Source organism: Dermacentor variabilis, chromosome 9 (genome assembly GCF_050947875.1).
Source record: "Dermacentor variabilis isolate Ectoservices chromosome 9, ASM5094787v1, whole genome shotgun sequence".
In the NCBI taxonomy this organism is placed as follows: Eukaryota; Metazoa; Arthropoda; class Arachnida; order Ixodida; family Ixodidae; genus Dermacentor; species Dermacentor variabilis.
In genome coordinates, this window is record NC_134576.1 from 110593816 (window position 1) to 110608803 (window position 14988).

General features: G+C 43.5%; 1 protein-coding gene across 3 annotated transcripts in view; it reads right to left on the bottom strand.

The window, feature by feature from the left end:
- Positions 1–1293: 1293 nt before the first annotated feature.
- The window catches only part of LOC142557296 (uncharacterized), a 34031-nt gene continuing 20336 nt past the window's right edge, over positions 1294–14988 (bottom strand). The window contains exons 1-7 of one of the 3 annotated variants that reach the window (XM_075669022.1): positions 14118–14192; positions 11416–11610; positions 10289–10576; positions 8978–9192; positions 8410–8569; positions 7901–7997; positions 1294–3030 (exon numbers count right to left, since the gene is read on the bottom strand). In XM_075669022.1, the coding sequence (XP_075525137.1) occupies positions 2991–3030; positions 7901–7997; positions 8410–8569; positions 8978–9192; positions 10289–10576; positions 11416–11610; positions 14118–14145 (1023 nt within the window). In that variant the 5' untranslated portion in view covers positions 14146–14192 and the 3' untranslated portion in view covers positions 1294–2990. Of the gene's footprint in view, positions 3031–7900; positions 7998–8409; positions 8570–8977; positions 9193–10288; positions 10577–11415; positions 11611–11739; positions 12122–14117; positions 14193–14988 lie in introns of those variants that run through there. The other 2 variants (XM_075669024.1, XM_075669023.1) reach the window with 2 other exon arrangements.

Below are 14988 nucleotides of genomic sequence, written 5' to 3' on the forward strand. Positions count from 1 at the left end.
GTGCTGTTGCCAGGTTAGATTGGTATGGGTCCCACACTGAGCATGTATATTCCAGTTTGGGACGAACAATTGCTAAATATGTGAGTAGCTTTACTGAAAGGGGAACAAGATGTAGATTACAGTGCAGGTAGAACAATACACAATTGGCATCATTGCTAATGCTTCAAATGTGTGAGGACCAACCAAGGTTACTGGACAAGTTAATACCCAAGTACTTATACGCCGCAGCACATATTTCAGAATCGGCGATAATGTAATTAGCTGAAATAAATTATTGGCAACGGTGGAAAGTAAGTAGCGTTTATTTTTATGTTGATAGTTATTAGCCAATTATTACACAAAGTTTCAGTGACGTTAAGCTTGGACTGGAGAGCATGAGAATCAGCCTTGTTAGTAATAGGACGATAGATTACACCGGAGGAAATGGGTGATAAATTAGACGAGCATTGGTTAGCGTAAACGAACTGTTGATGGTTAGTCAGAAAGTTGCGTATCCATTGGAGAACACAAGGGTTAAGGTTAAGATGCGACAGTTTTAGAAGAGCCATTCATGAGGAACCTTGTCAAAAGCCTTTTGGAAATCTAGGAAAAGGACATCTATGGGTACATTTTGATCAAGATTTGGGCTGACGTCGTTAACGAAGAGAGCTGCAGAGTCTCGAAGGACATGCATGTCCCCACATGCTGGCCAGCTCACCAAAGGCCATGATAAACCTTCAGGTTCTTTTGAAGTGTTTACAAAGCCAGCATTACCTGAAAAGCTGATGTTTTATGTGCAGACACACTTGTTGCTCGTTATGACTGTAGTAACATTTACAAAAGATATAAACAGCACACTGTGCGGCCTACATTACTGTGCAATATGAAGTACTAACTGCTTCTGCATATTTCATACGCAATTAGCGCACCCCATGATACCTTCCTTACTGGATTTAAAATTTAAAAGCTTAGATTATGGGACTTTATGTGCCAAAACCACAATTTGATTTTGAGGCACACTATACTGAGGGGCTCCAGATTAATTTTGACCACCTAAATCTATGGGTGTTCTTGCATTTCATCACCATTGAAGTGCGGCTGCCATGGCTGGGATTTGATCGCGCAACCTCATGCTTAGCAGCGCAACACCATAGCCGACAAGCAACCACGACGGGTTCCTTACTGCACACAATAAGTTGTCTACAAGATAGTTTTGAAGAGCAGCAGCAGCAGCAGCAGCTCAAATCACTAGTTGGGATAACAATGAGCTTCCAAGGGCGATGGGGGGAAGTTCTTAGCTCAGGAGGAACAATATACAATATCACAAAAAGATTTATTGCACAAGATAACAGAAAAAATGTGCAAGTTTGAGATCACCAAGAATAAAATCACCTCTTACAATTTTTCCTTGAGTGCAGAATAAGAAGATATTGGTACATATTGCTCAAGATAAACATACATGTCCAGAACACAGCAAAATATCAGAAACAAGTCCATGCATCAATTTATTCACAGTAAGGGTTCACAATCTTCGAAGAGGTACTGATTAGAGCTAGCTGTGCAAGATTCATGACGAAAATGCTCGCCGATATTAATATGCTTGCTAAACTATCTTACATAGAACAATATACAGCTGCAACACATTGCACAATTAAAAAAGAAACAGTTTTAAAAAATCGAAATAATGTCACCAATCCTTGCTGGTGTTAGCAATACTCATTGAGAAAACAACATACTGCACATTTTAACATATTACGCTAGTATGACCACACTTGCCCTTTTGAAGACATCCTGTCAGCTTTGACCAGACACAATGTGACACAGAAGAAAGCTGGCAATAACCTTGCAAGGCTGGGATCCACAACTGTGTGGCCACTCATCAAGTGTACGAACGTCAACACAAGAGGAAAGCAGGCTAGCTATATTTAGGAACACATGCTTGACCTTAAGGCTAGACCCTTAAGCTCTCGGACTAGATTTCTTGCACTCGTAAATGGTCGCATTACGAAGTGCAGCAACCAGTGCAACACTCAGGTACTGGAAACAGGCCGAAAAGTGGATAAGCTGCAGGTTCTTTTGTGTACAAATAACATTTATAGACTCGCAAATAACATAAACCTGCACTAAAAAGTAATACGCTAAATAACTAGTGAGGACCCAGCATAATTCACATCTTCAAGTATAGGAATGAAATTGACATAGATTGTGTTACGCAATGTCTTTACAGCAACACACAAAAAGCAGTCTGTGACTGCTGCCATAATCGAAAATGAAATGCGGATCATTGAACCAGCTGTACAGAAATTTCGTTTTTACAGATGACTATGGAGGCTTTTTTCGACAATGTCGACATTAAGACAGCGACCGAACTTAAAGAATGTAACAATTTTTAGTGCACATTGAGAGAATATTAATAAGTTCTTGATCACAATGATCCTGGCGAATAGTCGGAGGCCTCGCACATTTACATCATAGGATTAGATACCGAATGCAAGCAAAAAATGTTCAAACCTGCCAAAACATTTTCTAGCAAATTCCTAAATAAACATATCACAGTGCTGGCACAGTAAGTGTGCTCTGCTAGGAATAACACAAGATCAATCAACATTGCACGCCGTCAGTAAAGTACAAAGTTAGGACTGCCAGTAGGCCACCTACCAGCTCCCGTCAAGCATAGTATGCACATAGATCTAACACATTTCCCTCTCTTCCTATCAGCGGAGAGTACGGGCCTGAGCACAGGCGCTGGTGGTGCACCTCCTGCTTTGTTCACGTTGCCTGACAGAAGTGTGCAGCCACAAAAGAACAGGAGCTGACACAAGTGCTTCACATGTTGCTGATGAGGTGCATTGAGCTGGTCACAAGTGACTGCAGAAACATCCGAAGTGTGGTCGTCCTGGCTGATGACCAGCATAGTGATGTGGATGAAGGCAATGGCAAAAAGATGTTTGGGTGCCACAGCGATGGATGCAGTACATCTCGAGGGCACGCAGAGACATTTCAGTTTGTGTTCAAGATGAAGAATCATAGTCGAAGCATGGATGTGACTCTCTGGAAAGAAAAAAAAAGGGGGATGGGGGGCAGAGTTGGCAAAACCTGAATCTATTATACAAACTTGACTCAAACCACCTTTTGTGAAAGGAAAAAAAAGACACACAAAAGGATTACTACTAAACCAGTGAGTTCCCTCTCTCTTATTGGTGGGTTTTAAAAATGCACCACAGCTTGATTCACAGTTTCATCAGTCAGAAATCAATGCATTTCTATGTATGGGCACTGGCAAAAGTTATCTACATCTCCACAATACAAGACAACTAAGGGTTTAAGGCACTTGTCTGGTGACCACAGCACTGTGTACCTGCAATGGCTGCGAAATGACTAAAGCGTAATGCTGCTTTGAAGTGCAAGAACACAAATTGTAATTAGATTTCGCTCTTCCTTGTCCAAACAGAGATGGAAATAATCGGTGTATAGCCATTTCTTATATTGTACATTACAATGTAAATAGGATTTCGGGATGCTTGTTCCTGTCAATATTAGTAACTATAAAAATCCACTGTATTGCCTTGACTGTAGCAACCACATTTTAACGGCAGCAAATGGAAAAACGGCAATGCATTGAGATTTCAAAGCACGGTAATGTACATTTTAGTATATTCCAACCACGATGGCTCTTTTTTCATGACCTTAGATAGAAGAAATTAAATCGTAGCCCTCATGGCATTGCTCATAGCTTGAGCGATGCTTTGAGATGCTTTGAGATGCTTTGAGATATTAAAACGTGAAATTAAATAAAATTTTGCATGCCTACAATGAACACACCAGGCACAAGTCAGGCATAGAATGCACTAAGTAACAATAATAACTTGACGACCATATATCCTAGGCGTGCTATGCTTAGGTTTACTTCTGATGGTGCCTAGATTATTCTGGGAATCACAAAGTGGGCTAGAACTCAAAAAGTAACATTGTAAGATATATATGCGTGTGAGTGCATAAACACCGCAAGAACTATTCTCAGAAATTTCAAACAGAACTTGCCATAATAATGACTCAGCTATATGTAGCAGTAGTAGTAGTAGTAGTAGTAGTAGTAGTAGTAGTAGTAGTAATAATAATAATGTGTAACTATGAAAAAATTCACCAACAATTACGATTCTTCCTAATGCGAAATTTGAACGTAGCTCTATACGTGTTTCTATTTCGCAATCTATTAGGTGGCGCACAGTCTGTCTCAGGCAGCATGTTTCAAACGGAGCGAAGTGTGACCGACAGCCTCGCTAATCAGGAGGTCACGGAAGACAGCGTGTGGGTAATGATAGTGGCAGCATATGACAGAAAAGAAAAAGTTAGGAAATGGGTGCGCTTTTTAAACGTACAGACGGCACTGTAAATATACGGCATCGACCATTTTCGGACTTGTTTGCGGCGCCGTATATTTAGATCATTGACCCTCAAAAGGTTAAAAAAAGGTTGGTAAGTTTCCTTTGGAAGTTGTTTGATCCATGAACCAGGAGCTTTCGCTCAAGTTGGGCAAAATCCAAAAGGAGGTCCTCTGAGGCATCTCATGGACAGATGAAGTTCCAGATGCCGTTCCAGTAGCACCTCAGCGAACGTGGTATGCACAGTCACGGCATCTGTAGCGGCGGCGCTGTCCTCGTCGAATGGCACATTGGTGTCGGCACTAGGCAAAGCCTCCTCGATGGCGTCAGCCAGCGACACCTTGCCACAGATCGCAACGTTCTTGTTGGCCCCTATGTACATGGCGAAGGTCGTGGTTAGGTTTAAACCCTCGAAATCATCGTCGGCGAAGCCTGCATCTGCCTTGAGCGGCGTCAAGGTTGTTGCGTCACCAGCAGAGGAGGCAGTCTCTTGCTTAAAGCCACAGCGCTTGAACGAGTTAGTGATTGTACTTTGCGACACTGCGTTCCACGAACTGGCAATAGAATGCATGGCGTCGATCGCAGTGATCTTTGTTTCCGAATCGCTGCGCTACATAGCCACCAGCCGAAGCTGCACTAACGCTTCCGGTACCCTTGCTTGATGCATTTATTGATGCGGGCATCCAGCAGCTGCAGCCGGCTTGTGCAGCTGGGTAAAAAAAAAAAAAAGACCCTTACATTCCTCAGGTTGGATGTACTGGGTGGGTGGCACGGTGCATGGTACATAAAAAGCAATATTTCCCTCACTTTAGCACCCATTTTGTTATACAGCTGCTGCGAAAAATTACTGAAGAGCGAAGACGTCATCCACGACTTTTTGTTGAAGTTGTAGCTGCACAGCAGCGTCTTCAAGTTCTTAAAAGCCCTGTGGCTTTGCAAACTTTTCAATAAGCACCAGCAGCCTCTCGGAACCGTCCTCGTTAGCACAGAAGAGTGCCGTCACATGCTCTTTACTATGCTTGCCAATATGACAGCGGTCACCCTTAAACACAAGGCTTTGCTCGAGCTGGATATGGTAAAAAATACCGCTCTCATCGGCGCTAAAAACGTCGCAGGGCTTGTATGCAGAAATCATCTTCGGTAGCGACTGCATCCACTCGTTCACCGCCGAAACGTCCACGGAAGTGCTTTCTCTGGAGGAGCAGCTGTACACAATCCTGTTTCGTTCTTTAAAGCGATCCAGCCACCCGTTCGATGCCTGAAAGTCGTCAATGCCCAGACGCAATGACACAAGGTCCGCCTTTTCTTTTAGAATGGTCCCGTAAACGTTGATCGTAGAGCTCCATACTTGATGCAGCCACTTGACGAGAACTTTTTCTAACTTCTCATCCTGTCCTTCTTTCGCCGCTTTCGGCTTGAGCCGGAACTTGTTGGCATTCTGTAATATCACCACTTTGTTTGCCAGGATCGTCTTAAGCGAAGACTCGGGTATCTTAACGTCACAGGCAATGCTGGTTTTCGTGGCATATGGCAATATGGCATAGGGTCTAGGAATAGCAGGGGAGAGTTATTAGTAGAGTTTGCAGAACAGAATAATATGCGAATAATGAATACCTTCTTCCGCAAGCGGGATAGCCGAAAGTGGACATGGATAAGCCCGAATGGCGAGACTAGAAATGATATAGACTTCGTACTCTGCGCTAACCCTGGCATCATACAAGATGTGGTCATGCTCGGCAAGGTGTGCTGCAGTGACCATAGGATGGTAAGAGCTCGAATTAGCCTAGACCTAAGGAGCGAACGGAAGGAACTGCTACATAAGAAGCCGATCAATGAGTTGGCAGTAAGAGGGTAAATAGAGGAATTCCGGATCAAGCTACAGAACAGGTATTCGGCTTTAACTCAGGAAGAGGACCTTAGTGCTGAAACAATGAACTACAATCTTATGGGCATCATTAAGGAGTGTGCAATAGAAGTCGGTGATAACTTCGTTAGACAGGATACCAGTAAACTATCGTAGCAGACGAAAGATCTGATTAAGAAACGCCAATGCATGAAAGCCTCTAATCCTACAGCTAGAATAGAACTGGGAGAACATTCAAAGTTAATCAATAAGCGTAAGACAGCTGACATAAGGAAGTATAATATGGATAGAATTGAACATACTCTCAAGAACGTAGGAAGCCTAGAAGCAGAGAAGAGGAAACTAGGAATAGGCAAGAATCAGATGTATGCGTTAGGAAACAACGCTGGCAATATCATTCCTAATATGGATGACATAGTTCAAGTGGCTGAGGAGTTCTATAGAGATTGATACATTACCAGTGGCACCCACGATGATAATAGAAGAGGGAATAGTCCAGAGGAATTTGACATCTTACAAGTAATGCCGGAAGATGTAAAGAAAGCCTTGGGAGCTATGCAAAGGGAGAAGGCAGCTGGGGAGGATCAGGTAACAGCAGATTTGTTGAAGGATGGTGGGCAGATTGTTCTAGAAAAACTGGCCACCCTGTATTCACAATGCCTCATTACCTCAAGCATACTATAATCTTGGAAGAATGCCAACATAATCTTAATCTATAAGAAAGGGGACGCCAAAGACTTGAAAAATTATAGACCGATTAGCTTACTGTCCGTTGCCTACAAAGTATTTACTAAGGTAATCGCAAATAGAATCAGGAACACCTTAGACTTCTGTCAACTAAAGGACCAGGCAGGATTTCGTAAAGGGGCAACATGGCCACAATTCGCACATGACCGGGGTAGTTGGAGAAGTATGGGGGAGGCCTTTGCCCTGTAGTGGGTGTAGCCAGGGTGCTGCTGCTGATGATACTATTCAGCTTATCGCCGAGCGAAGGAATTGTCCGCTTTCGGGACATCGTGCGTCGCGTTGCTCCACACAACTCAAAACCTCCGCTGAACAATGTTCGCTAGGATTACGACCAAGAACATGTGCGATAAACCTAGGCCTCTCTGCACTACCTTGTCGGCGATCTGCTGCTGGGAAACTGGAAGGAGAGAAACGCTTCTCCAACGTGACGCCACCGAGCAGAGAGGGAGAAAGTGACTGTGGAGAAGAAAAGGCACTATTTCAGCGCAGCAAGTGTTGCGGGCGGCTGCTGGTGGGAGTAACAATATCTTCTAGTTCTTGGAAGGAACTCTGGCTGATGATAATCCACAGATGCAGTGCAACTATTTCCCCTAAGCAAAACTATTAAGAGTACTATATAAACAAAATAACCTCAAGTTAAAAAGACTGTGTAACCGTGGGACTACTGCCGAAGAGTGACAAGCACATTGAAAACGATAACAGTACATATTATGCGCTAAGCCGTTCTGTGGCCTAAGAAGCTTAGGCCACAAAACTTATAATTAACCGGTTCAAGCACACAAACGAGAGCTACGCTTTTCTCCTCACGCTTCGCTCCACATTTGCTTTCATCTTTCACTGTGCTCATTCGTGCAGTTATGCCGTGGCAGAATGCCAACGCTGGCTGCAGAAACGTGTGCCTAAGAACTGTGCACTAAAAGTTGTGTACCGTTTCTTCTCTCGTGAAGGGGCATACCGAAGCCAGTTTGCAATGCCACCGTGCACATCTGCCTCCGTTGCTGTCGTGAATGCCTTTTGTAATGCCTCTGAAAAGTAAAAAAAAAAGAAAAAAAAAAGCAAAAAATGATCAGGAGAGCAATACTACCAAATGATCAAATGAGTGAAAGCAGGCATCATTCAAACAAAGGTCTTCCATTTATTCCCTTTCGCATAATTTAAATCGTGGCACCCTTATATTGGTGACCCAGGAATGCATATAGGACTTAAGCTGAAATGTAAGCATCGTCATAAAATTTGTTGCAATGCTTCAACGGCAAAATTGAAAACCTGGTGTTCGCCAGAACAAGATCGTTTCAACAATATGAAGGAAGACTACATTGACATGTTTCAACGACAACAGGCTTTTTGAAAATGTAGTCTGACAATCCCTATTTCACGAAACTTGCAATTAAAGCAAGACATGCCCGGAGAAGTTGTACAAAATTGGATCAAACGTACCAGTTGCAACCTGGAGCAGCTGCAAGTCGTTAAACGGGCGTTTCCCTTTCCTCCTTGTTAGCGAAAAATCTCGCGCCAACACATCTCTCATGCATCTTCTCATCAGGCGTCGCGCAGCTTTCAGCACAGAAGGGCCTCCTAACCGAGAAAAGTAAGCCACCTGAAGGGGGGCAAAAAAAAAAAAAATAAAGTAAAGAGCTCAATTTCAATGCTTAGTGATGTAAGCACCCTGACATAATGCAAGAAAGAATGCTTCCATATCTGACTGCACAGCCTCATCTCGTGCTACAGGACAGCAGCACAGTTACGTACTGCTGTACTGATGCACAGGGGCGTGAGAGACGCTATGGTGGAGGGCTTGTCATTAATTTCGACCAGTAGGGGGTTTTTAAACGTGCACCTAAATCTTATTAGTATGCAAGTGCTTTCCGATTTCGTCTCCATCGAAATGCAGTCACAATGGGCGACACTGAACCCACGGCAGAGCTCTTTGGCCACTGTGCCATAGACAGCAGGTGCCTAAAAAAACATCACAAAGTGAATCAACTTTAAAAGAAATAAAACTTACAAGGTCAGTCTTATTTTTCGGTATGCGAAGGTATTGCTCAAGTTTTTCGAGGTCACGGTGAGTGTCCAAAGGAAGCAAATCAAGCATGCCACTATCAACAGTATCGCCAGATGTCTGCTCTGGTCTGCCGGAATTTTTCAGCTCCTGCACAGCATTTGCCAATGTGTCCAGCTGGGCTTTCGTCTCCTTCAGCAGTTTCAAAGTTTCTTCTTGCACTGCGTAAAGTTAAGAAGAAATAAAAACTGGTTTTACAATAATAGAATAGCAAACACACACAAAAATTTCCAGAAGACAATTTCAAATGGCAAGTACAAGGTCCTTCCATTTCTTAAATGTAGTAACACCAAACTAGCCTACAACCATGATGGCCAACTATGGCTAACAATGAAGGCTACCGGGTACAGGAGTTTTAAACCTAACAAACCATCACCCCTGAAAGCAGGAGATAGCAAATTGTTTCCCATGTAGACTGCTCTGCCTGCTACTCTAAGGAGCTACACAAGCTTCTGAGCTCTTGACATCAAAACTGCTACGCACACCACTTTGTTCGCTAGAGTTTTAATACGCAAATGTGAACAAGGTTCTTGCTAATGTGTTACAACCCTAGTGAAAAAAACCCATAATCGCCTTAACTCTTATATCCAAGAACATCGTATGGCATATGGGAAAAACATTCTTTTACGGGATCCTGTGTTTCATATCTGATTATTGGATGTGGGAGTTATGGGGCATATGGATTTTTCAATAGGGAATGGCAATGAAATATGGCTGCCATTTTGCTCCTGTCATTGAAAAGTTGACAATCGAAAACTCTCATCAGGGTGAAACGTAACATAAATGATCGTCCTACAAGGAAGCCTTAGCAAACCAAGTCATAAAGCTGGTATTTCTAAAAATAATAAACTCAGTCCGAATGAAAACTAACTTCAGCTCACACAGGTCTCCTTGAATCGGTACAAAGACTGATAGACAACTGCTGTTTACTTAATTCCCAAAGTAAATCATTGCTGCCACAGAAAAATTCGTCCTGGTCCGGGCATCAAACCCGAGACCACCGCCTTTTTAGGGCGCCACTTCACCTGTTCATGGTTAATACAATTTCTATCTGCCGTGCTGCACACTGCATAGTAATAAGAGCCATCTGAAGGCTACGGCATAGCTACTGTGTAGCTAATATGAACCGTGAAGTGGCAGCACTATCTGAAATAAAAGTGCTAGTCGTATAACTTATCACTTGACTGCCTCTCAGTAGCTATGGTGCACACGTCTACAATAGTTTCTAAGATTGCTGGCCGCTTCATCTTGGCTTACCCTTCAGGATAGCTTGAACACTGGCTGTTGGCAATGGCTGCATAGTGGATGCATCTGGCTGTAGTGGAATAGTTGTGCCTTTCGAAGGTGCTGTCTTCCGAAACTTTGGGGGTGGTGGCCCGGGTACAGCTGTCCCAGATTCAGTATCTGAAGCACAAACACTTTCTTCATTGGATGAAGTCCGTTGCTGTGCTCGCCTCTTCTTTGGTTCATAACATCCATCATCAGAGTCAATATCGCACATCTCTGTGGCCCGTTGTTCCTTCAGCCTGGCGTCGTCATAGTCAGCTGAAAAGTAACAGTACAACAATACGCTTATGACCTAATGCAGTCCAGCAGAGACAAGAAAAGCACATAGGAGAATTAAAATTACCTTTTCTGTTGTGAGACAGTCGCACGAACCTTAGAACACATAATACACCAATGCTTTTAAAGTCCAAAATTCACAATATCTGCATGCCTCTTGCAGCCCTCCATCTTAGCTCAGTATAATGTATGCCTTTCGTACTACAGTTCTAAGTTGCTCTTTACCTTCACTTTACTTTTATCATGACTCGACAAAAAGCCTATGCTTTGCCTATGCCTATGCCTGGGTCCTATGTCCTATGCTTTGCCTGGGTCGCTGTGCAAAAAGCTAGGGGTTTCAAGTTTCACCAGTTTGCGTGCACTTTGGTGCAGGCTCTAGCTATGTGTTACACCCTAGCCACATGCATTAATTACCATGTTCTGTCCAGTTTGTGCGAGCTCCGGCACATGCTCTGGCTTGCATAAACTCAGATGTAACTCGAAACTCTCGAGCTCCCTGCATAGCAGCCCTGGTGATATATTTCCTAGCCATTTTCCTATTATTCTTGGGTAACTCGAATTTGAGCTCAATATCAGATTATATTTTAAAAAAAAGCGAACAGCACAAGCATCTAGCTGAACTACCATGATGAAATTACTGGATGGCATAATGACAACATGATGAAGAGACAGTGTTAATGTAAAGGACATTACTGTGCTTTGAATGCGGTTCGAATAAGAATTCTAGTGAAAAATGATCTCTAAGAGGACAACCTAGCAGTGGGTACAAGAATTGCTCGAAATTCTAAAAAAAAAAAAGAGAGAGGTTTGCGAGAACTCACCACAATTGAAAAGCACTGTGCATTGATAACTGGTCCAGCCTTCTGAAGGCTCCTCCTTATCCTTAATTGCAGTGATCATTCGTGTGCTGCTTTGGTATGGCGGCAACGAAACATGGTCACCAACAATCCAAGAAGATGGAACAGTGGACACCTCATTCTGCTTAGAGAGATGCACAACGCTGTAAGCCGGTCCACCTGGAAAGACAACACACACAAAAACGTAACCACAAAAATAAGTAATCGTCGTACTAGCACGCAAACTATTCAAGTAATGCTGCATTATTCTTGTTCTGTATTGTAAGAAGTCTGGCTGCATGTACTCACCAGCAGTTCTCTCACTTCAGTTGAGTACACTACTGTGCGTAAGCAGATGGGGTGAAAAACACCTTGCAGCCCTCTCCATTTGCCAAGCAAACACGGTTGTGTAGAGTATCATCCTAATTCTGCACTGCTAACCCTTGTGAACGGCTTTTGGCAGCAAAAATAAATAACTGAGATGATGGCACTAGGCATGAATACAAGTCTGTTAGTTATCTAAGATACCAACCACAGAAGCTAATTGCAGGGGATGAATCGAGAAGGTTGGCTATAAACACAATGCGACCATTTTTTAGATAGACACGGTCATCCATTTTGATGTTCTTCAATACAGTGCCCTCAATCTTTCTTCTTAGAATAGAGTATTGATGGCCTGTGAAACCCAATGGTTCAGGACCACTACAGTGCTCTCCAGAAAGCTAGGGCAGCTAATGTGGTACAGGCAAATTACCTTCACTGAGGCAACTTTGTTTATGAAGACACCTGAAAGTCTATTGAAGAACTTGCGCTTTTGACTTGACTAGCGTCTTCAGCTTGTATAGGAAGATCTCGATAGGCAGAAAACTTATCTGTATGACCAGTCCGGTGGACATAATCAGCAAGATGCAGCAGAGAATGCGCATTGTACACATAGATACCCTTGCCATAAAGTGAGCCAGCCTCAGAAACAAACTGCTGCAGAAGGTTCTCAACAACATCAGCATTGTATGCAGCATATTTGGACAAGCAAAAATGCAAACATAGATGCTGAGAGTCATGAAATGATCAAAAGCTTTTTTTCGAGCTCTCCTTTCATGGTAACTGGCCCACCTTAGAGAAGAAAATTCCTGAACCCTACTGCTTTCCAGTTTTCCAAGAACCACATGAACCAGGGCCTCCTTTCGTGTCACTTAGCACTGTGGCGCCAAAGCCAAAAAGTGTGGCAGCCAAATGTAGCTTCGAGCCCGAGCGCACTTTTATTTAAGAAGATTGTTTTTTTTTTACTCCCAGTAGTGAACTAGCAGCTCTATCATTTTACCTGGACCCACCCGATGCATATAATTGAGAGAAAAGTGGTTTACCATTCCAGCACCTTGGCACCGGAAAGGGTGCACGCTGTGATTGTGATCTTTCTGAAGAAAGGTTTGAAAGTCCTCATCTGTTTGCAAGGGGCTGTCCCGGAAAAATGACTTTCTTATCTAGAACAGAGTGCACACCCTTTTGTGCATGCTTTTCACAACCAGAATATGCAGTATGCCCCTTTACGTACTTGATATAAGCCCTGGCCGGTGGGCATCACACACAAATGGAAGTGAGTCTCACAGCATATGACTTGCCGCTATACAAAGTCCCATTCTAACAAGCTCTTTAAACAGCCGACTCATTGTAAAAAGCTTTCATGTACGAAGTTATGTCCTCGGGATTGCTGTCCTTCATAAAAGGCAGCAACAAAAGGAGAACAGAGATTTTTCTTAATTAACAGAAGTTTTGGTCAAAACTGCCTCCGAGAGCTGCAGAAAATTGGAAGCCCATCCACATTTACAAATAATGAGAGCGTCTGGCACTCTGTTGAAATGTGCTCTGTTAGACTGGATGTTATTCCAAAGTAATCGTACACTCCACTCCATTCAGACTCAGTTTCTTTCAAAGTCTTCAGTAATGTTCTCGCATCTGCAGGTAGCTCCGGGTGGAAAGGCTTCAGCACCATTTGAGAAGTCAGGTGGGAAGCTCGCACTGTACAGCGACTGCCCACATGTGCAGGTTGCTCTCAACAGAAGTCTCGGTACTGTGCCCAGTTACTACATAGGGACTTGTCCCCTCATCTTCAGAGCTATTCGAAAACACATGTTCGGCGTTAGGCAATATGAGAGCGCCTGGTCCTGCGACCCCCGAAGAAAAGCCGCATACGCCATCCTCGTCTGTGACCGATGGGCAAGGCAAGATAAGCTGACTCCGCCGTGCAACGAAGGGCGCTGAGCAGTCGGGTCACTAATACCGGTGTCACATGACCACTTTTGAAAGTGATCAAGGCCGATCCGGATCGAAATTTGCGACTGCGATTGGCTCTCTCGTGTAGCTTGCGCAAAGGGAGCCGGCAATGTTCCGACTGGTGTACGAGTCGCGAGCCGCTTTTTTCGTCAAGACGATAGATTGGATTAGTTACAAGCACTGCTCCAGGAGGGCGCCTGTAAACGGCAATTTTTTTTACGTGAACACCCGCTGTCACGCGCAGGCCCCGGCGAGCCTGGTTCCATTTGTATATGGCATCGCGACAGACCAAACACAAAGAAGACCATAGGACAAGCGCTCGTCCTGTGATTTTCCTTTTCTCTGTATTTCGTCGGTAGCGCTGTCATGTACTAAAAGGGCGATTAAAGCATGCTGCATACTGAGAAAAAACTAACCGTATTTTTCCGAGATGGCACGCCACATTTCGTTTTGAGTTTTGCGCCGCGAAGGCCGAGGGAAGCACGCACAACCTCTACTCCAACTAGTGAGAAAAAAACAAACAAAAAAAAAAACACTTGCTCTCGATGTCAGTGACCGTAGGGCTGCCGCTAGTTGGCAGAGTCTCTGACAATAAGATAATGCGAAATCTAGGATGAATGATTCATAGTTTGCAATCTCATAAACACAAAATAATATAGCTCAATATAGCATTATTACATATTGCAATGATAATATGCTGCCAACTACTTTTTTTTAAAGCGCTTAGTGTATGCATAAGCTTTTCGTTTCGGTTTTAGTTTTCTGTTAAGCATACTCCTGCGGTGCTGCTGTCACCGAACCAACCCGCATTACGAAGAGCGCGCAAATAGAATAATTTATGCAAGACATACAGTTAGCATGACACATTGGATAAATTTATTTCGAAGATGCCTATTTGAAGTATGCTTATTTTGAAGGTGCACCTGCACGCATAACGAGCAATGCTGCAGCAATCGTGTATATTGCAAATTAGCTGAAACGTTTTTTATTTGTGCATCCCCTAAATTACGTTTGTCTCTGCCGTAAGTATCCGGTTGCGGCGACTATGTTGTAGCCATGTGGCCAAATGTGGGCCAACATCCATCCACATTTGACGGAGTTGTTTCGACGTAAAAATGCAACGTTCGTAAACGTTTGTGCACTATCGTTGAACGTTGCCAAATGTCGCGTAACGTTCGACGACGTTGACAAAATTGCGAAAATATTGCGTCAACAATTCGGGGACTAGGGAGGTTTCGCTTTTCATTATATTCTACCATTGAGTTTGATGCTCTGGAATCTTGCACT